The 23,279-nt window shown below is 42.5% G+C and overlaps 1 protein-coding gene across 1 annotated transcript in view; it reads right to left on the bottom strand.

Moving 5' to 3' along the window:
- Positions 1–1,467: 1,467 nt before the first annotated feature.
- LOC125451822 (unconventional myosin-Id-like) overlaps positions 1,468–23,279 on the bottom strand; it is a 136,208-nt gene continuing 114,396 nt past the window's right edge. The window contains exon 22 of the mRNA XM_048529446.2: positions 1,468–1,702. Coding sequence (XP_048385403.1) covers positions 1,546–1,702 — 157 coding nt within the window. The 3' untranslated portion in view covers positions 1,468–1,545. The remainder of the gene's footprint in view (positions 1,703–23,279) is intronic.

The following is a 23,279-nucleotide window of genomic DNA, read 5'->3' as shown; positions in this document are numbered from 1 at the left end:
ACCTATCAGTGTTAGAGAGATGAATTCTGGTATGAGCACTGAACAAGAGGTATTGTTGGGTACTGTACAAATATTTTTAAACTTGTAGAGGGGTGTCTCAGGATTCATGGCATTATTCTTTCACTTTGTGTTTAAAGATCATTGAATTTGTGTTGTAACTAAATAAATTGATGTATTTTGTTTTATCTTCATTTCTTTTATGAAAGAAGCTTCAGTTTTACAGTTAGATGGGGAAAGACATATGGCATATTGACATGTAATATTGTCAGCTTCTGGTTCATTGAGAGACCACTTCATTAAAACCAACACAAAACATGATCTATCAAGCCACGTTACAGACTGGGATCAGACTTGTTCGGCTGGGAATTAGAACAACACTGTGACAGGCAGTGTGGAAACTCCATAGCCTTTAGCTTAAAGAATGAAATCTTTGAAATCCACAAGTGGCTGTAAGGTATCTTCATCTACATTCATATTTAATCAGGTGTTTACTGGAGACCTGACATTGTCTGCAGTTGAAAAACCAAAAGAAAACACGATTTGTGGGAGCTATCTTAAAAGCACATGTTCAAACTTTTAAAAATATTCACTGAAAGTTCATAATATATATATTTATGTTTATCATGGGAAGTAGCAGATGAAAATTAATGCAGAGAAGTGTGAAGTGATATATTTTGGTAAAAGAATGAGGATATGATATAATAGAGGATACAAAAGCGGATAAAATAGAGGATACAATTCCAAATGGGTGCTAGTACATGGAGGGTTCATATGCACAAGTCCTGGAAGGTGAGGACGATCTGGGCGTTCAGTTGATAACTGGATCCATGGTTTCATCAGTAGCGGCCCAGTGTATCAATGCAAGCAAGTTATGTAAATCTGTGTAAATCATGAACTCAGCATTAACTGGAATATTGGGTCTAATTCAGAGCACCACATTAGAGGAAATGGGTAATACATTTAGAGGTGGTGCAGACAAGATTTATGAGATTACTTTCAGGATGGTGCATTTCTATTGCTTGGATAGATTGGAGAAGCTGAGATTGTATTCCTTTGAGAGTTTTGAGAGGAGATTTGATAGTCGTGTCTGTGAGGATGTGGACAGAGTATGTAGGGAGAAATATTTCCTTCTGGTGGAAAGATCAGGAACAAGGAGATATGGATTTAAGGTAGTTGGCAAATGAGCCAACAATGACACCAGAAAAAACACTTTTATTATACAGTGAATAGTTAGGATCCGTATTAGCACCTAAAGAGCAAAACATTGCAGAGCTGCAGTGAAGGGATATCTGTGATTTCCTCTTGCAGACAGCTGCCACACACTTGATGGGCTGAATGGTCTCCCTCTGCGCTGCAACCCTTTTATGATACAATTCCATCACTCATGCACATGATCACCTGCACACTTTGTAAATTAATTTCACTAGAATACAATATTGACCAGAGAGGAAAGAACATGAATCTTTTATTATATATATATTTAAAAAAACTCACATTACAAACATAACTGAGCGTGCTTCAGAGAAATCCTGAGTCTCAAGAGCACTATATTCCTGACCAATACAATGTGAAGCCTGTGTGATTTTTCTTGAAGTCAGGCTGTGTTTGTTCAATTCTCTCCTCCACCATCACTGTGCGTTTTTTGCCACGCATGTTGCAATTGATTGGGTTGCTGACGTTGACCTGCAGAGGTATCTTATTCCTGGAGGGAAAAAAAGAGCAAGCAGTGAGTGGCTTGAAAGAAAATTCCTGATAATAATTCTTGGAGATGAACGTGGGGTAAATTTTGAACTCCTAGTGCCAATGATGGCAAAGTAAACGGTGAGTCTGATGCACAATGAGGAGCAGGTGAGGACTCTGAATCTGCACTCAATGGAGTTCAGAGAGATGAGGGCGGGACCTCATTAAAATTAACAGAATTTGAGGGGCCTGAATAGATTGGACATGGAGAAGATGTTTCCACTAAGAGAGTAGGTCCTGAAGGCACAGCCTAGAATGTAGGGATGACTCTGTAGAACTGAGATGAGAAAGAATTTCTTCAGCCAGAGGGCAGTTAATTTGTGGAAGTCATTGCTGAAAAAGGATGTGGAGGCCTGCCATTGAGTATATTTAAGACAGAGATAGCTAGTTTCTTGATTAGTGAGGGGATCAAGGATTGCGGGGAGAAGGCAGGAGAAAGGAGTTGAGAGACATATCAGCCAAGATTGAATGGTGGAGCAGAATCAATGGGCTGAATGGCCTTGGCAGCCAAAAAGAGAGTGCAGAAGGATATAGGTATTTCTGTGGTGAAGAATAAGGCAGATGCAATGTAGTTCAGTAAAGCGTGAAGTTGCCCATTTTGGTAGATAGAAACAGAATTATTTTGAATATTAAAGGTACATTTACAGAGAATGTATTCAGACAGACCTGAATATCCTTGCATATGAACACAGAAATGAAACAGATATATACAACATGAAATTAGGAGACAAATGGTATGTTAGCTTTCATTACTAAGGAATGAGAGAAAAAGAATAAATATATGTTGCTACAATTATATAGTATACCCGTGAAGCCACACCTGGAGTATTTGTGTGTGGTTTTCAGTCTCCTTGCCTGAAGGGTATACTTGCCGTGAAGGGTGCAAACAAAGATTCAGTAGGAAAGTTTTTGGTATGAAATGAGAGGATTAGTATGCTGCGTTTATATTCCTTGGAATTAGAAGAGCAAGAGGTGATCTCATTGAAACATCTGAGATTAAAAATTTGCTTACGCAGCACTGATTAAAAAGCAATTCTCCATGGATAGGTAAAGACACAGAATGCTATTGAGTGACCTGTGCAGGAACATCTGTTAATATCAAAATGTGGCTTAAAAATATCCTTGTTAACTTTAATTAATATTTCTATCCACACAGCAAAATAGAAAATGGCCTAGCTTTGTCCTGTACACAAACAATTAACCCCCCTGGTCGACCCATCGTCTCAGCCTGCTCCTGCCCCACCGAACTCATCTCCACCTATCTGGACTCCATTTTCTCCCCTTTGGTCCAGGAACTCCCCACCTACGTCCGTGACACCACCCACGCCCTCCACCTCCTCCAGGACTTCCAATTCCCTGGCCCCCAACACCTCACCAGTTTCAAAATCTCCCCTTCTCCTACTGCATCCCTAAACCAGCCCAGTTCGTCCCCTCCCCCCACTGCACCACACAACCAGCCCAGCTCTTCCCCCCCACCCACTGCATCCCAAAACCAGTCCAACCTGCCTCTGCCTCCCTAACCGGTTCTTCCTCTCACCCATCCCTTCCTCCCACCCCAAGCCGCACCCCCAGCTATCTACTAACCTCATCCCACCTCCTTGACCTGTCCGTCTTCCCTGGACTGACCTATCCCCTCCCTACCTCCCCACCCACACTCTCTCCACCTATCTTCTTTACTCTCCATCTTCGGTCCGCCTCCCCCTCTCTCCCTATTTATTCCAGTTCCCTCTCCCCATCCCCCTCTCTGATGAAGGGTCTAGGCCCGAAACGTCAGCTTTTGTGCTCCTGAGATGCTGCTTGGCCTGCTGTGTTCATCCAGCCTCACATTTTATTAACCCCTCTGCAGTCTGTTTTTGAATATGAATAAAATGATAGAAAGGATCCTTAAGTAGGACTTGTTTAGCAATAACCTTCTCACTGATGCTCAGTTTAGGTTCCACCAGGATATCTCAGTTCTTGATCTTATTGCAGCCTTAGTTCAAACATGGACATAACAGCTGACCTCCAGCGGGAAAGTGCAGGTGACAGCCCTTGACACCAAGACTCTACCTTAACCAGTGTGACAGACCTGGATGCATTCTGGGTCCAAATGTAACAAGACCCGGTCAATACCCAGGATTGGGCTGAAAAGTGACAAATAACATTCATGCCACACAAGTACCAAGCAATAACTACCTCCAATAAGAGGCAATCTAACCGCTACCTCTTGACATTCAATGGAATCCCTCAGGATCAACATTCTGGGGGTTATCATTGACCAGAAGCTGAACTGGGCTAGATACATAAATACAGTGGCTACAAGACCAGGTACAACAAATGGACTGCTGCAGCTCAAAACCATCTTCTCAAAGGCAATAAATGCTTGCTCAGCCAGTGAAGCCCACATGCCCTGAATGATTAAAAATAAAATTAAAAATAGTTAGTTTGTAATTTTCCACATTGCAAAATTATTCTGACCCATTTTATTGACTGCAAAATGTTCAACCATTGGAGCGAGGATGTCAAGCTTATATTTGTGGGTTTATTTCTCTCCCCTTTTTAAGCATCTGTAACATTTGCAACTTACTTGTCCTTAGCACCACACCTATACCTAAATAGGTTTGAAACTGTGTGGCCAGTAACTCCACAGTTCTAAGAGATTTAGAATAGAAAGGATGAAAAGCTTTCATTTTTGGGGTTAATAGTTGAGCTAGAAATTGTGCAAACACTCAGAATTAGACTGGATAGACTGACAAATGGAAAGGGGTTGAAGTGATATGGAAATAGGGTGGGTATGTGTTTACATAATAATAACACTGAAAAATGAGAATGGACCCTACAGAGCTTTGTAAAATTATTAATAGGATAGAAATGTTTACCACTGAGTGCTATATCAAGGCAAACCATGAAATCAGGCCAGGGGACGACAGCATGTTGGTAAAAAGTTAAGGCCAGGGCTTCACACATACAAAAGAGGAATATTTTCACTGTCCTCCACCGGTTATATTGGGCTGGAACACCAAATTGTGACAGTGCCTTGATATTTTACTGCAGGTATCTCTTCTCTCAGAGGGATGTGAGTCTTTAAACTCTTTGCCACAGAGAGCTGTGGGGCAGACTGCCTGTTCATGTGTAAGGCTGAGATACAAAGATTCTTAATCAGTAGGAGATTCAAAAGTTACAGGGAAAAGGCAGGGAAGTGGATGTGGGGAATATCAGAACAGCCGTGATCCTCCTGGATGGTGGAGCAGGCGAAAGGGGGTGAACAACATATTCCTGTTGCTTTCTTTTTTGAAGGTTTTTCTTATTACGGGCTTACGGTATGCCAAAGTTGCAGGCCTTTGGTTTTAATTCATTTGTGGGAGCCTTGTTGAATTTCTGCAGCACACACTGTAGATGGTACACACTAATGCCAATGTATACTATTGTTGGAGGGAGTGAATGTTGAAGGTGTTAGTTGGTCTGTCAGGCAAGCAACTGCTTTGTCCTGGATGGTGTCCCAATTCGTAAGCATTGTTGGAGTTGCACTCAGTCAAGAAAGTTGGGAGTATACTATCACACTCCTGATTGTGCCTCATTGATAGTAGATAGGCTTTGATAAGCTGTGTCAATCAGCACAAAGTTCCTGGTCTACAGCTTGCTCTTGTAGCCACAGTGCTCATATGATTAGATAAGTTCCTGGTCAATGGTAACCCCCAGTAAGTTGATCATGGAAATTTAATGATGACTACCAAAGGGAAATAGTTATTACCTGGCCCTTGTGTGGAGTGCATGTTATTTGCCACAAGTCTCCCTCAGCCATAATGGAGACCGAGCCCCATGCCATTGTCATAAATGTCATCCACATATTAGCAGTCTAGTCAACAGAGTAAACTGCAGCACTTCACACTCCCAACCACAGAGGTAGGCCTAGTGCCAAACTAACTCTGATAATGTGGCTGGCTTGATTTTAAATAGGGTTTAATGTGGATGTTCAAAAAGACTTACTACAGAGACCCTGCCTGTTATGGAAATCAGACTACTGCTTTGGGTCCTACAAAGCTCATCTGGGCCAATGGTAACCTGAGACCCCTATCCTTCATGTTGACAACCTGCCCTGTAACATTACCATGAAAGCAGTGACAGCTTCTGTCTTATCTTGGGGCTTCCATCTGAAAAACAACACTAGAGAGACTTGTTGGATGATGTACAACTAGTCTGCCTGATTGAAGAGAAGTCAGGGATTGCTCCACTGCAAGAATGGACAGTCAATCACACTTATATGTTGGTTAGTCAAAACTAACCCCTATTCTGGGTGCAGGAATGAGGTTCAAAATTTCTTAAACAACCGCATTGAATGTGTTTCACCAGCAACCAGCATTCTCTGTGTTTGTTTCAGATTTTGGCATGGACTGGTTGGACTGAAGGGTTTGCTTCCATGCTGTATGACTCAATAACTCTATGACTGTCAGTATTTAATAAAAAAGTAATTATCAAAAGGATGAGCTAGAGACTGAACTATGTCCCTCACTTACACATTCCTAAGAAATATGGATTTAAAAAGAAATCAGCAGCTGATAGAAGCAGAAACAGAAAGAGAGTCAAAGACCTGACTGTTTCTCTCTATAATGTGTTCAGAGAATGGGTTCATTCAGATATTCACAGGGCCTCTTGGTTAAATTATCTCTGAGGTTCACCCAAGGCCGCCTTTGCACAAAAGAAGTGCTGTAGCATTCTGATTCTTCCACTACAGTGCACCCTGCATTTCCTCCTGTACATCTCAAAAAAATTCCTTCACTTCTGCACAATCATACTTAGACATGATAGGATGCTAATGCCACAGATAATTCTTGAATTCAGCAGGAGCCTAGTTTCTGGAGGTGCCTTGATTAATGCGTCATTGTATTATGTGTCCCAGAGTTCACAGTCTGACCGGATTTTTGCCTGTAGATCGGAGCAAAAATCAACATTAAAGACACTGGCCAGAGATCACGCTTTTTATGTCAGTTTCAGACACTGGTTACTGAGTTTTGTATTACGAACATTAGCTCACGGGAGAAGCTACCTAAGTTGCACTTCTCTAACAGGCATTGAGTCTTACTAGTGTGCTATTCCCATTCACCCCAATTCGAACAAATGAACAGGGATATGTGCCTTTCGAACTCTGGACGGGGGAAGGGACATCCACATTGCACATCAGTATTTGTGGAAGAGAATCATTTCAGAGCACATGGCAAAGTTTTACAGTGAAAATGCATGGGAACAGATATCTTCTTAGCAGCTCCCATTCCTAAAAACAGGGATTGTGACAATAGTAGACATCATAATCAAGAAGCAATTTTTCACAGAAAGCGAGATGGAAATCTGGAAATTTCATCCCTCCAATTGGTATTTTTGGATTTAGTATTTTCTCAAGTTTGGGCACCTCAAGAAATTATCCAATTAAGGTGTTTGTAATGATAAAGGGATATGATAATTCGAAAGGTACAGAAAATAGATTTTCCCTGGTGGAGAAAATACAGTACAGGTGGCATGTTCTAAAACTGGAGGCAGATGGTGCAAGATTGAAGGCTGGAAATATTCACACAGAAAATAGATGAAATCTGTCACATTCTCTCTAAAAGGCAGCTGTAGCTATTTTAATTTAAATGATTGACACAGAGGTTGATAGATTTTTGTCAAATTATTAAAAGATTTGCAGAAAAGGTGGATAAGTGAAATTGAGACTAGCAACAGTCAATGCATATGGTAGGACAAACCTATAGGCCTCAGTTGCCTTCTCCAGTGCATTTAATCCAATCCTTGTCATTGTTATTGGAAAGTATGCTGAAAGAAGACACTAGTTTGGAGGATGTAATGATAATGTCCTTGGGCTATAATCCAGAAGCCTAACACTCTGGGAACATGGGTTTGAATCCCACAATGGCAGATGCTAGTCTAATGGCAACCATATAACCATTATTTATTGTTGTAAAAACCCATCTGATTCCCTTAGGGAAGGAAATCTGCTGTCCTTATATGGTCTGGACTACATGTGACTCCAGACCCACAGCATTTGGAGATGGACAATAAATGTTGGCCTAGCAAGCAATACCCACAACCCAAAATTGATGAAAATTATAGACAAATAATTCAGACAGTAGCAGAGCGAGACAAGGGAAATGAAAGGGTCAAAGGTTCTGCACTATTTTCATCCAGTGAAATTAGTTAGATATTTTTCCTAACCAACCTGTTCAGAGACATTGTACGCAGCTCTAGAACAAGTGGCTCTTGAACCCTGGCCTTCTGGTTCAGATGTAGGAACACTACCAGCTTGCTATAAGAGCTCTCTCCAATGATATTAATTAACTCAACTTAGGCAATAGGATGAAATAGTCATACATCAGTGCTCCATAGTTTAATTAAACACCCAGCAACTCAGATGTTGAAAAAACCTATTATGTTTCCTCTACATTTGATAAAGAGAATGAGAAAGAACTTACATTCATACAGTGCCTTTCACAAGCACGACATTCTCATAACATTAGAAAATTGCTTTAGAAGTTTTGAGGCCTTCAAGAGGCGAGAGAAACTTGTAGTTTCTTCTGAGGTAATGTCTATCATGGGGGACCCAGTAATTAGTGACTAAAACTGACAATAAGGTCTCAAATGTCAGCGATAAGATAATGACCAGATAATTTATTTTAGTGATGTTTATTCCCGGAAGGAAGTATTGGCCATGATACTGAGGTGAACTTTCCTGTTCTTCTTCAAAGGGTGCCCTCTGAATTTTATAGGTCCACTAGAGAATAAATGTTTCATATGAAAAAAATGCATCTTCGACCGTGTAGCATTCCTTCAGTTCTGCATTGAATTAACCCAAATTTTGTGCTCAGTTCCCCAGGATGGGTCATTAATGCACAGCCTTCTTACTCAGTGGTGAGAGCGCATACAGTTGACTGCTGTTTATTTGCTGTTTGGAGCAGAGAGAATCAGGAGTATGACATGAGGTTTCCCATAACATTTACACAGCAGAAGGGAAGAGGGGATGATACACTCCTGCATTTCAGCCATGCCTTTGTTTGGAAAAGATGCTAAGCCCAGGCCTCAGCGTGTTTTGGCGAATTTAAAGATCTCATGGCAGGATTGAAACATCCAAAGCTGTCTTGACTTTGACCAGTACAATTAAACCACACTTTACTCCTCACAAACTACCTGCTCACTGTTTTTTGTGGGATATTTCCAGTACAAAATATTACGTTTCGCTCTCAGCAGCTTAAAAGTAAATTTTCATGTGAAATACTGGCTGAATTTTTGGAAGAAAGTGTTGACAATAATGTTTCCATGTGTTAACAAACATGTGGAATGGACTTTTGTTACCTTTTCATTTTTAGGCTGATCCCAGACTTGTCAACTCAGCCACATAAGACTCAAAGAGATTTGTAAATGCTTCTTGTCAAGAGTGGGGTAAATGTCATGATTTACTGTATCCGCTGTTCCCGTTGTGGCCTCCTCTACATCAGGGAAAACAAGCGAATGCTTGGGGAACACTTTGCGGAAGACCTGCGCTCAGTTCACAACAAACAACTACACCTCCCAGTCGCAAACCATTTCAACTACCACGCCACCCCCCCCACCAACTCCTCGGACAACATGTCCATCCTGGGCCTCCTGCATTGCCACAATGACGCCACCTGAAAGCTGCCGGAACAGCATTTTATATTTTGCTTGGGAACTCTGCAGCCCAATGGTATTAATGTGGACTTCACAAGCTTCAAAATCTCCCCTCCCCCGACCACATCCCAAAACCAGCCCAGCTAGTCCCCGCCTCCCTAACCATTCCTCCCACCTCAAGCCCCACCCCCATCATCTACCCACTAAGCTCATCCCACCTCCTTGACCTGTCCATCCTCCCTGGACTGACCTATACCCTCCCGAACTCCCCACTACATTCACCTTCACTGGCTCTAGCCAGGCCTCTTTGACCTGTCTGTCTCCTCTCCACCTATCTTCTCCTCTATACATCTTCCAACCGCCTCCCCGTCTCCCTATTTATTTCAGAATCCCCTTCCCCTCCCCCATTTCTGAAGAAGGATCTCGACCCGAAACGTCAAACTTTCCTGCTCCTCTGATGCTGCTTGGCCTGCTGCGTTCATCCAGCTCTACACCGTGTAATCTCAAATTTCCTATTGGCTGGATTTCTAGCCCAATCTGATTTTCTGTTCGGTTAAAGGTAAATGAACTGAAAATCTTGTGAACAGTTAGTAAGACTTCTGAATTCCCCAACTTACCAAAACTCACATCAAATCTACGGACCCTTGTGCTGGGGGCATTCAGGAAAAATACAATAAGCAACAGTAGGATTTAAAATTATGACAACTTGGAAGAATTTGTAGCGTTTTGCGTCTCTACTTTGTTTCTCTACTCTGGGTTGAAATCCATTTAACACAGAGCAAAAAGAAGAGCTTAATATGTCTCAGTCTACTTTCAAAGCCTAATAACACCTTAACTTGAATGCTCACCCAGCAGTTTTTTCAACCAATGTTGAATCTCACCCGGGAGAAATTAACCAGATTACAGGGTGTACGCAACCTTTGGTTTATCGAAAATAAAACAAAAACTCAGGAAATGTTGGAGAAACTGAGCTGCACTGGCAGCATCTATGGAAAGCGAAACAAAGTTTATGTTTCAACTTTAACTTGACTTTTCTTCAGGATTATTATACTGATCCTGCGAGTGTTAAGTGGAACAGTGTAGAATGAACATTGCTTAGTGTCTAACATTTGTTGCCTGGGCCCCTGGCGTGTTTTACGTAATAGCGTAGAGTGTGATTTCTTCTGTACTTAACCTATATTTCTAGCCTAACTTTATTTCTTATTTATTACTTTATATTGACAAGAGCTGTAATGTTGAGCTTTTATAGAGATAACAAGGTGTAGAGCTGAATGAATACAGCAGGCCAAGCAGCATCAGAGGAGCAGAAAAGCTGACGTTTCGGACCTAGACCTTGTCACGTGCATTTTTCGACTCTTTACCTAAGATTTTATATCTAGGTACATTTGTACCTAAGATGGTGCCAACTGTAAACTTTCCACAGTACTCTTGTATCCCTGCACTTGAGTACATGTGACAATAAAACCTAACTCTACCTCTATCTAAGTATAGTAATTGCCACTGTATGATGCTTTCAGTAAGTGCTATCAAAAGGAATGCTTCCATTTCCAGTAACAAACACCTTGATAAGCACCAAAAAAAAACGTTTTTCATTAAAGGGACTGTTTTGCACTTTGGATATTTAAATAGCCAACACAATGATTAAGGGATTTTGGCTTCCTATGTGAGGAGGGTGGTGAAGTGAATCCATCTTTGGACTCACAATGCAGAGTATCAGCGATTTGAATCCCACTGCAGATTGTGGAATTAATTAATTAATACCAGCACTATATATTTATTTTCAGGGTGGCTCAGTGGTTAGCATTGCAGCCTCATAACATCAAGGACCTGGGTTGATTCTACCTTTGGGCGACTGTATGGAGTTTGCACATTCTCCCCACAGTCCAAAGATGTGCAAGTTAGATGTTAGGCCATGTTAAATTATACAAAGTGTTCAAGGATGTCCAAGAATGGATTAGCCATGGGAAATGCAAGGTTATAGGGTTAGGGTAGGGGATGTGTTTGGGTTGGATTGTCTTCAGAGAGTCAGTATGGACTTGATGAGCCAAATGGCTTGCTTCCACACTTTAGGGATTCTACAATTCTGAGATGGCCTTCCACACAAGCATTTCTCTGGTTCGTAAATGGATTATTAGTTTAATTAGATAGCTTATTGACAAGAGAAAGATCCTGTTTCCACTGGAAGCCTGTCAATATGGTGCACTGATTTTGACAATAAAGGAATGAACAAATTTCAGATTTTGAAAAAAAAGCTCTGGATCACATTTGCAAGTTATCCCAGCTGATTAATCACTAGCCTGGATATAGTAATGTGTTATTGAGTAAGCAATCAGGTAAAAATCAATTTAGATTCCACCATGGTGATTCATAACATTGAAAAACATGGTCATTTCTTGATAAAAGGTACATAATTATATGAAAACTGCTGGATTGCTTTAAAAAGGCAGCTGGATCACAAATGTTCTTTAGAAGAGATTACAAGTTATCACTGTTCCTGGACTGGACAATGTGTGACTCCAATGTTATACCAGACAATTGAATTGTTAAGTTCTTGGGGCAACAAGACCATTGGGTGGGTGGGGGGTGACATTCTCTTGTGGTGCATGGGTAGTATCTCTATCTCTGGTCCAGGTTAAAGTCAAGTAATAACATCTCTGAACAGGTTGATTTAGAAAATAGTTCAAAAAAAGGAGTATTAAGATTGTTGCTTACGTCCCAAGAACCAATGTTAAACAAAAATGTTGCTATGCGGGTGACATTTTGAGATGCCACAACAAATTGTTCTGTTTTGCGAGTGCATGTTGGCCAAGTGGATAAAATGAGTGGATTTTTTAAAAAATCAGCCCTTAGTTTTTAAAAATATGGCTTTGGACATATGACCCTAACCTGTTCTGTGTCCTGCTCTGTGCTGGCCTCAAACATTGGGCCTCCTTTGTTTAGAACCTGAGGAGATGATTTCAGGGACAGTCCTGGAAATAACAGCTTGGTATTCAATTGTGGGGTCATGATCCAGGGAGACAATAGAATAGCATGGGATCCAGGGTTTGCTAGCTAATTGGATTCAAAATTGGCTTGATGGTAAGAAGAAGAGGGTGATAGTTGAATGTTGTTTCTCAGACTGAAGGCCTGTGACTAGTAGTGGACCACAGCATTCGGTGCTGGGACCTTTATTATTGACGTAAATGATCTGGATGTGAATGTACAAGGCATGATTAGTAAGTTTACAGATGATTCAAAATTCGGAGATATCAATAGCGAGGAAGGTTTTCAAAACTTACGGAGGGATCTTGATCAGATGGGGTAGTGGGCTGAGGATTGGCAAATACAATTCAAAGCAAATAAGTGTGGGGTGCTGCACTTTGAAAAGTCAAACCAAGGTAAGACTTATACAGTAAATGGTAATGTCCTGAGGAGTGTTGTGGAACAGAGGGACCTAGGATTATGAGTGCATAGCTCATTGAAAGTGGCATCACAGGTGGACAGGGTTGTGAAGAAGGCATTTAGCATGCTGGCCTTCATCAGTCAAGGCATTAAGCGTAAGAGTCGGGATGTTATGAGGCCACACTTAGAGTATTGTGTACAGTTTCAGTCACTCTGTTATAGGAAAGACATAGTTAAACTGGAAAGTGTGCAAAGAAGATTTAAAAGGATGTTGCCAGGACAAGTAGGCCTGAGTTATAGTGACGGGTTGGCCAGGAGAGGAATTTATTCTTTGAAACCTGGAAGTATGAGGGGTGGCGTTATTGAGGTGTGTAAAATCATGAAGGGCATAGATAGGATGAATGCATGCTGTCTTTTTCCCAGGGATGGGGAATTGAAAACCAGATGGCACAGGTGAGAGAACGAAGATTTAAGATGGACCTGAGGGGCAATTTCTTCACACAGAGTGGTGCGTATATGGAATGGGCTGCCAGAGAAAGTGGTTGAGGCAGGTACAATAGCAACATTTAAAAAACATTTGGGTAGCTACATGGATGGGAAGTGTTTAGAGGGATATGGACCAAATGAGGGCAATTGGAGCTAGCAGAGTGGGCACCATGGTCAGCACGGACCAGTTTTGAGCAAAAGGACTTGTTTCCACGCTGTATATAGAAATTTATTGTCGTGTATACTTTTACATGAAAAGCACAGTGAAAAAGTTTCATAAGACATCCCACCATGGCTCCTACATCAATGACAGAAGTCATAAATAATAATTCTAAAAAGAATTTCAGACAAAAGGTTATCACAGTTCAGCTAATGGCTCCTGGGCTCAAAGAAACCCAATTAAGGAATGCTGGAAAATCCTGAAGACATGGCTGGGATGAGACCACCATGCCAGGCAGCTGGGTATGAGGCCAGAAGCTCTCGTACTCCACTGCCATCTTGAAAACAAAAAGAAATAGAAGGAATTGTAAGAGAGTTGATGTTCAGCAGGGCACCAACTCTCAGACATTTCATTTTATCTCTCCTGGATTATGAACCAACTTCTGATAACCGAGCTGTTATTTCTAGGACGGTCAGTAACCTGAACCCATCTGAAGATTTTAACTCCACAGCTTCCCACCTCAGACCCTAAACCTGCACTCACTGCTTCAACCTCCTTTCCTAAATCTAGAAATAAAAATCCTCTGGCAGAAGCATTGTTTCAGCCTGTTCCTGCCCCACTGAACTTATGCCTTCCTATACTGATTCTATTTCTAAGCCCCCAACACCTTGTTCAGTCTCTTTTTGCTTACTTTTGTGATTCTTCTGATACTTTACATCAGTCCCACAATTTCCTGTTTTTTTACCATTACTACCTCCTTTTTCACCATGAATGTGCATATCCCGAACCAGCTCAAAGGTATTGTCCTGGTGATGCTGGGAGCAGTGGAAGCTGAGAGGTATAGAGGTGAGAACTGCCATTATTTATTTTCTTCCTTGCTTGTGAAGCACTTCTAAAGGTTTGATGTGAATTATTCATTGTTAATCATTGCTAGTGATTGAAGCCACTACTTGGTCTTAGAGTAATGTCCACGCCACCCACTCAACTGCTGACTCCACAGTGATCAAGGTCATTTTTCTGAACTCATTTCAAGTATTTGAGAAGTTTGGAGAAGGAATTTTTTCAGAATGTATCTTCCTTCAGCTTAGTTTAAATTTCTAACACTTTTGTCAAGAGATTGTAAATTAGTTTAAATTTCTAACACTTTTGCCAAGAGATTGTCTTGCTTTGGGAGGAGGTGTTTAGGGATAACGAGGAAAAGGCAGGCTTTTTGTACTCACTGGCCTATTTGTGCCTGTCATACTCATATATTTTAAAAATCCATTACTCAGCCTGCACACTGAAATCTCTCACCACAAATATGACAGAGGGAGTACAATTACAAACAGTTTGTAACATATGGGAAGAGGGAGCGGAGGTCTCCAGATCTTCAGAATACGAAACAAGAGGAGACGGGGTCTACAGCCAGTGACGCTACCTTTTCTACACACAACCTCTTTGCAACAGAAAGAAGCATCTCTTCAAACCCCTCTACATATCTCTCTTGAACCAAGTCCATTACTCCAGCTTTTTAAATGAGCTTACCTCTGTTGCCTGGCAACAGTTGCCTACGTGCAGAGAAGGGAGCCAACCTCTCCCCCAACAGACTGCTGATGTTAAATAAAAATTTGCAGCCATCTGGGACAGACCCAGAAGTGGGAAAAATCTCTTAAAGCTGAGGATAGGACTGATGAATATAAAAAAATTATATTCCTAGTCTTGCCATTGTTATTGCTGCTTCTCAGTTACTTTCCTGATGATGTTGACCCCTGTTGGGGCAGATATGATCCTAGACAGTGACACAGGTAAGCGCATTGACTACAGGAGGCATCACAAATGAAGAACCAAACAAAAATGACAGAGAAGACCAGCTGCCAAATTTTACAACTAGGCAAACAATACTTTGTAGCTCCTGACCATCCAGCAATTACATTATTTAGCTGAGGCAAAATGAAGAGGTTAAAAATAATCTAGGTCATAGCTGCAGCCTCATCTGGTGCACAGCTGATGGAGCCTACAAACACTGGCCAGCAATGGATAACCCAAATAAATTAATTGCTCCTTAAACCAGGGGTGTAAAATCTACTGGAATGTTTTCAGTGTCAAAGGTTTGCTAATTTAGCTCTGAGACTCTGCAGCTTCAAGGGAATTTTAAAAATACTTTGGGAATTAGGCATCACAGGTCAGGCTGATACTTAATCCTCACCCATACAGCCTTGGTAAGGTGGCAGCCCTTTCCTCAAACCGTTCCTGTCCGGAAAGTGTGGCAGCAGTTGGTAGAGAATTGCAGCCAAGTAGTCTGTCCCATTTTGCTTTTGTTAATCTTGATAATGATTCCATACGTTGAATGACTGGCCTCATTTTGTCAGTGAGTAGATAAGAGTCGACCGCATAAATGAGAGTCTCGAGTCACATATATGACAGTTTGGGTTTTACAATGAAATTGGGATCAGGAACAGACAATTTAGCCCTATAGGCCCTGCTCCACCATTCAATATGATCATGGCTAATCCTCTATTTCAACGTCATATTCCCCATACCCCTTCACAATCCATAAGAAATACGTTATAAATATTTTCTTTAATACATTCAGTGAATTTTACTACAGGAGAGAGCTGCTTTTAGCAGCCTATCTTATATAGATGTTGAAACTGTGTTATAGTACTGAAGAGAGTGAGAGAGCCTTTCCCCTGGGTTAGGAAGCCTGTAGCCCTGAATAACATCTGAGTAGATATCCACAGCCCTGAGATATTATGGAAAAGAATCACTGTGGTAGTGCCGTGCGCCAGAAGTGTAACAACATTGTCAAAGCGATAGAGTGAGAGATGGCTATTCCAGCAAGAACGACATAATGAATGTGACTAGAAAAGTTGATGAGGGTCGAGCTGTGGATGTGGTGTATATGGACTTCAGTAAGGCATTTGATAAGGTTCCCCATGGTAGGCTCATTCAGAAGGTCAGGAGGAATGGGATACAGGGGAACTTAGCTGCTTGGATACAGAATTGGCTGGCCAACAGAAGACAGCGAGTGGTAGTAGAAGGAAAATATTCTGCCTGGAAGTCAGTGGTGAGTGGGGTTCCACAGGGCTCTGTCCTTGGGCCTCTACTGTTTGTAATTTTTATTAATGACTTGGATGAGGGGATTGAAGGATGGGTCAGCAAGTTTGCAGACGACACAAAGGTCGGAGGTGTCGTTGACAGTATAGAGGGCTGTTGTGGGCTGCAGCGGGACATTGACAGGATGCAGAGATGGGCTGAGAGGTGGCAGATGGAGTTCAACCTGGATAAATGCGAGGTGATGCATTTTGGAAGGTCGAATTTGAAAGCTGAGTACAGGATTAAGGATAGGATTCTTGGCAGCGTGGAGGAACAGAGGGATCTTGGTGTGCAGATACATAGATCCCTTAAAATGGCCACCCAAGTGGACAGGGTTGTTAAGAAAGCATATGGTGTTTTGGCTTTCATTAACAGGGGGATTGAGTTTAAGAGTCGTGAGATCTTGTTGCAGCTCTATAAAACTTTGGTTAGACCGCACTTGGAATACTGCGTCCAGTTCTGGGCGCCCTATTATAGGAAAGATGTGGATGCTTTGGAGAGGGTTCAGAGGAGGTTTACCAGGATGCTGCCTGAACTGGAGGGCTTATCTTATGAAGAGAGGTTGACTGAGCTCGGTCTCTTTTCATTGGAGAAAAGGAGGAGGAGAGGGGACCTAATTGAGGTATACAAGATAATGAGAGGCATAGATAGAGTTGATAGCCAGAGACTATTTCCCAGGGCAGAAATGGCTAGCACGAGGGGTCATAGTTTTAAGCTGGTTGGTGGAAAGTATAGAGGGGATGTCAGAGGCAGGTTCTTTACGCAGAGAGTTGTGAGAGCATGGAATGCGTTGCCAGCAGCAGTTGTGGAAGCAAGGCCATTGGGGTCATTTAAGAGACTGCTGGACATGTATATGGTCACAGAAATTTGAGGGTGCATACATGAGGATCAATGGTCAGCACAACATTGTGGGCTGAAGGGCCTGTTCTGTGCTGTACTGTTCTATGTTCTATGTTCTATGTTCTAATTGGCCTCCCCGATCTGTAGAGAATTCCATATGTTTCACTAGCCTTTGAGTGAAGAAATATTTATTCATCTCAGTCTTAAATGGTCTATCCTGTTTCTTGATGCTGTATGCCCTGGTTCTAGACTCCCCAGCCAGGGAAACCATCCACCCAGCATCCAGTCTGTCCAGCCCTGTTACAATTTTATACATTTTAATCAGATCCTCCGTCAGCCTTCTAAACTTATGTGATTAGCAGCCCAGTTGAACTAATTTTGCTTCATAGGACAGTCCTGCCATCTCCTGTATCAACCTTGTGAACTCTGTCACACACCTGCAATTGTAATACAACATGGAAACAGACCCTTCAGTCCAACTAGTCCACATGACTATGTTCCCAGACTAAACTAGGTCCCACCTTCCTGCATTTGGTCCATATTCCTCCAAACCAGCCCAGCTCATCTCCACCTCCTTGACTTGTCCATCTTTTCTCCCACCTGTTGGCTCCTCCCACCTCATTGACCAACACCCCCTCCCACCTCCCACCTACCAGCCTCATCCCCGCTTCCTTGACCTGTCCGTCTTCCCTTGGCTGACTAAGCCCCACCCTAACTCCCCAATTACACTCACCTTTACTGGCTCCATCCCTGCCTCTTTGACCGGTCTGTCTCCTCTCCACCTATCTTCTCCTCTCCACCTATCTTCTCCTCTATCCATCTTCCATCTGCCTCCCCCTCTCTCTCTATTTATTTCAGAACCCCCTTCCCCCACCCCCATTTCTGAAGAAGGGTCTAGACCCGAAACGTCAGCCTTCCCGCCCCTCTGATGCTGCTTGGCGTGCTGTGTTCCTCCAGCTCTACATCTTGTTATCTCAGATTCTCTAGCATCTGCAGTTCCTACTATCTCTGGCTTGTCCAATCCTGTTTCTTCCTCATATAAGATTAACTTACACAGCTATCCAATAGTTTCATGATTATTTCTGCTTTATTTATTTTAAATTTCCAGTTTCTTTTTAAAATGGCTTCATTTTAAATATTAAATTGAGTATTGATCCCATCTTGTGGATTGTCGGTAAGTGATGCCCTAAGCTGTATATAGTGATTCAGTATTTTAATAAGGTGGCTTCTCAGGGTCATTTATGGATCCTGACCCAGGACTGTCAGGAGTAATCACCAGTTATGGGTTTTGTCTGGATGGGCCTATTATTGACCAGAGCTATGTTTACATTCAGTTGAGCAGAATGGACAGGCTCTCAGAGAGTTAACAGCAAACTATCCGGTAAGATAGAGCTGTAGCCTACCACTGAGGTAAAGGAGGGAGGTGCCACCATCCTCAGGTGTCCTCTTCGAAACTATAGAATTTTGAACTCAGAAAAATGACCACAGTTGCCAGGCCACCATTGTGGAGAGATATTGAGGTGGTAACCTTTCTCTCAAAACCATTCATCACCTTTGCTTGACTCCGTTCCCCGCCACCAACCATCTAATCTCTTGCAATTGGAAACTGTCTAGCCAAGGGGAGGTACTGCCACTTGGAGGCCGGAAGCCATTGTACCCTTGATCTGCTAAAATAGACAGAACAGGGGTTTGTTTCTGAGGTGGGATCAGTGGTGGGAAAGGACGGTGCAGCGCAAGATGAAGCCAGCACGCTGACACACACTGGCTTATGGCATCTTATTGTGGGGACCTCTCCACCTACCTTCTCCTTTATCCATCTTCTATCCACCTCCCCCTCTCTCCCTATTTATTTCAGAATCCCCTTCCCCTTCCCCATTTCTGAAGAAGGGTCTGGGCCTGAAATATCAGCCTTCCTGCTCCTCTGATGCTACTTGTGTTCATCCAGATCTTCACCTTGTTATCTCAGCGTCTTATTGCACACCAGCTTGTCTCTGTTCCTGCTCCTAAATTGGGCTAAAGGTCTTGTGCCTTAGTGTCTACCTGTGGAGCTACATTGGCACAGAATGACTACCACATTATCCCTTCCAGCAATTGTCACTGCACTTCCAAAGGTAAATCATTTCATGTAATGTTCTGGCATGTCCTTCAAGCAATGTTGTGATATCATCATAGATGCGCTGGACTTTCTCTATACTGAGGGAAACCTGTCTTCTTTTCCACTTGCAGTGAAATTTATTACAAGGTCCCACCCTCCTAGCCCTGACAATGAGGTTGGGGAATTTGCTATAGCTATTTCTATTCACACTCTTTGAGGAGGCAGAACTTTCAGTTTGATTTTATTTCTGATTATTACAGTAAGTTTCTACCTTTAGGCTTGTCTGGAAAGTCGTCTCACACATTTGATATTTGCCGAGCAAGACTGTCATGACAGTTCATATCTGATTCAGGAGATGTATGAACTGCGACATAAATAGACATTGCCTGTCAACAGGCTCAATTAACCCATGTGATTCAGAGTCTTGCACTCTAGGTGCTCCTCACAAGAAATCCTGTAAGGGCAGCAGCAGTAGGGCCCTCGTAACTATTGCTGCAGGCAGAGGTTTACCAAAACAAGTCAGGAAATGGAAATCAACAAATCTGATGATTCGTAGTCCAGATAAAACGACGATGGGATCAATAGTGACAGCTCGGGGAAATTTTACAGCCTTTGGAGTTGAGATTGGAGACAGGTGAATGAGCATAGTCAAAGGAAAATGTGTTCTGTTAATTTGTAGGTACATTACCATCACGTCCTGCTTTGGCAGGAACAACGTGCAGGGCAAAGGAGCAAATCTAAATAACATTGATAAATAGGCAATTGACACCAATTCTCAAGGGATGGCACATTTTTGATGGTGTTACATTGTCCCTGTACTGTGTCAAATTTTTAGCTGTTCCAAGAAGTGGCTACACAATGAGAGATTGAAGTTTGATGACAACAAGATACGCTTAAATGTTCAATGGTACAATAAGTAAACTTCATGGAATGCTGCAGCCAATGTCTGTCATTGTGAGAGTCGCTCCTGAAGGATACTCCCATTGGATGCAGAGACTGCTGCCAGTTTTGTCAGTCTTTTCTTGTAGCCATTCTGTCCTGGGATCCTATGAAGCTTCTTGGTCACAGCAAGGCCCTGAGCTGTTGTAAAGGCTCTAACTCACTGACGACCCCTAAAACCATCACTGACCAACACCCTACACCAACCGCCCCTTCTTTTTTTAATTTATTCATTCATGGGATGAGGGCATCACTAGCTCAGCAGCATTTATTGCCCATCCCTAATTGCCCAGCGGGCAGTTAAGAGTCAATTGCATGGTATGAGTCTGGAGTCACATGCAGGCCAGACCAGGTAAAGATGGCAAATTCTTTCCCTAAAGAATTACTACTCATGTCTTCCACTGTGAAGACTGACGCAAAGTACTTATTAAGTCCTTCAGCTACTTCCTTATCTCCCATCACTAGCCTTCCAGCATCAATTTGGAGCGGCCCACTGTCTACTTTTGCCTCATGTTTGTTTCTTATGTATTGAAAGAAGCTTTCACTGTGATTTCTAATATGACTAGCTAGCCTACCTTCATATTTGATCCTCTCCTTCCTTATTGCTCGTCTGTCTCCTCTGCACCTATCTTCCCCTCTGTCCATCTTCATTCTGCCTTCCACCTCTCCCTGTTTATTTCAGAACCGTCTCCTCCTCCCTCTTTTCTGATGAAGGGTCTCGGCCCGAAATGTCAGCTTTTGTGTTCCTGAGATGCTGCTTGGCCTGCTGTGTTCATCCAGCTCCACGCTCAGTTATCTTGGATTCTCCAGCATCTGCAGTTCCCTTTTTTTAATTTTGGGGGCAGTTGCTGTCAATACCCACCCAAACAAAAGCTTCATTTGTCATTTTCAAAATTGGTATAGCCCACAATCTGCTGAGTGAACAAAAAAAGTACCCATTTGCCTGTGACTCTCAGATGGATTTCTTTCCGATTTATTTATTCTTTAATGAGACATAGCTGTTGCTGATTGTCCAGCATGAACTGACTTCTTGAACAGCTTCATGTTGCTGTACAGAGACCCACAATGCTGTTCCAAAAGAGATTACGAAGATTGACTCAGTAACAACCATTCATTTCCAAATAAGTTTGTGAGTAGCTTGGAGGTGACTTTTACTGGGGTTAGTGCTACCATGTCTGATGTCCTTGCCCTTGAAGATGAGGTTTCTAAGTCTGGAAAGGTGTGTGTCAGAATAGTGGATAAAAAATGTGGCAGTGCATCTTGTACAGGGACACATTATTGTCTCTTGGAGTTGGCTGTGGAGAGAATGGATACGGTGCCAATCAAGGGGCTGCTTTGGCCTAGACTCAAGATTGTTTTCAGTGTTGTTGGATCTGCACCGTCATTGACACACTTCTGACTTGAGAATTGGAGGAGGGCTGCAGGCTTCGGAGTGTCAGCAGTTTCTACATCAAATCGCAGAGTCGTCTTGCTCTGTCTCTGAGTCTGTGGTCCCGAATGATATCTAAAACCAGGTCATCTCTCTTGTGAGCTTGTTATTCTAAACTGGACATTGCGCTTTCTTTACTCAGAGAGTAGTCAGGGAATGGAACGCTTTGCCTGCAACGGTAGTAGATTCGCCAACTTTCGGTACATTTAAGTCGTCATTGGATAAGCACATGGACGTACATGGAATAGTGTAGGTTAGATGGGCTTCAGATCGGTATGACAGGTCGGCACAACATCGAGGGCTGAACGGCCTGTACTGCGCTGTAATGTTCTATGTTCTATGTTCTAACATTACTGAACCAGGTGGATTTTTCCAACAATGGGAAATGGATTCATAGTCATCATTAGACTCTTAATTCCAGACAAAAATTGAATTCAAACTTCACCAACTACCATAGCAGGATATGAACCCAGGTCCCCAGAACATTCCTGGGCCTCTGAATTAACAGGCCAGCAGCAATACCAGTAAGCCATTGCCTCTCTCTTACACTTACCCCAACTAGTGAACGGGGATTAAGCAGCTTCCAGCACATTGGGTTTGTGGAGCTGGAAATAACGCCACCCATGGTCAAAAAGATTCAATGTCCAAAACAGTCCACCTTGTGGACCCCGTCCCGGAGATGTGAGATACTACAATGTAACAATGAACTTCGATTCTCACAGCACAACTTCCGGATTTCAATTAAATTGACACCATGCTTGAAGTGAACATGAGGGGGCAATGCAGCCTTGGGGTCCGGAAACAGAATTGATCCTGCCTCCCAGACTGAGCTCGGATTGGGAAGAGGTTGTTAAAATCAAACTTTCTCTCTTCAGGACTAGCAGAATATGTGACGGCTGAAGTTCTGCAATCCGGTGCGGGTGGGTAACTTAACTTCGTGTAAGCACGAACTTGCTGCACTGAACAGAATCCTTCTGCTTTTCTACGTGGATACCTGTGCAATATCATGCAAGTGCACAGCTCAGACAGTCTGAGTGCAGCGCTGGAGTTCTTGAGGTTTTGACCAGTAAAGCCTTGTGTCGTGAGCTGAACGTAATTTGCTGTGAATGCACCATTTTGCCTCCTCGCCTCTACTTGTCCATCTTACAGTCTGGTCCTTCCCTCTCGCAAACCCTTCTAGATGAGATATGATTTGGCTGCAGGATCTCTTTTATAATTGAAAGCAGTTCATCCTCCAAAACAAATAACAAGGGAAATGAGTCATCGACACATTAAAGCATTCCAGCTTCCTGTTCGCTAACCAACGTGTGAGCCTCCATTCCCTAGCCTTGGCAGTTGCTATATTAACTGTAGTGAGTTTGTGGATATAGGGCGACTGTGAAATGTACACAAAGCTAGGGATTTGGTTCGGTGCTGATTTCTTCACCTCAGTCAAAATAACATGGGTTTGAATGTCACTCACTCTCAATGTCAAAAAGATGTTCCAGACTGAGACCATTATCACTGCACCATAGAATGTCCTG

This window comes from Stegostoma tigrinum, chromosome 5, assembly GCF_030684315.1.
Source record: "Stegostoma tigrinum isolate sSteTig4 chromosome 5, sSteTig4.hap1, whole genome shotgun sequence".
In the NCBI taxonomy this organism is placed as follows: domain Eukaryota; kingdom Metazoa; phylum Chordata; class Chondrichthyes; order Orectolobiformes; family Stegostomatidae; genus Stegostoma; species Stegostoma tigrinum.
The sequence above is the reverse complement of the archived record's forward strand: the minus strand, read 5'-3'. Positions and strand labels throughout refer to the sequence as shown.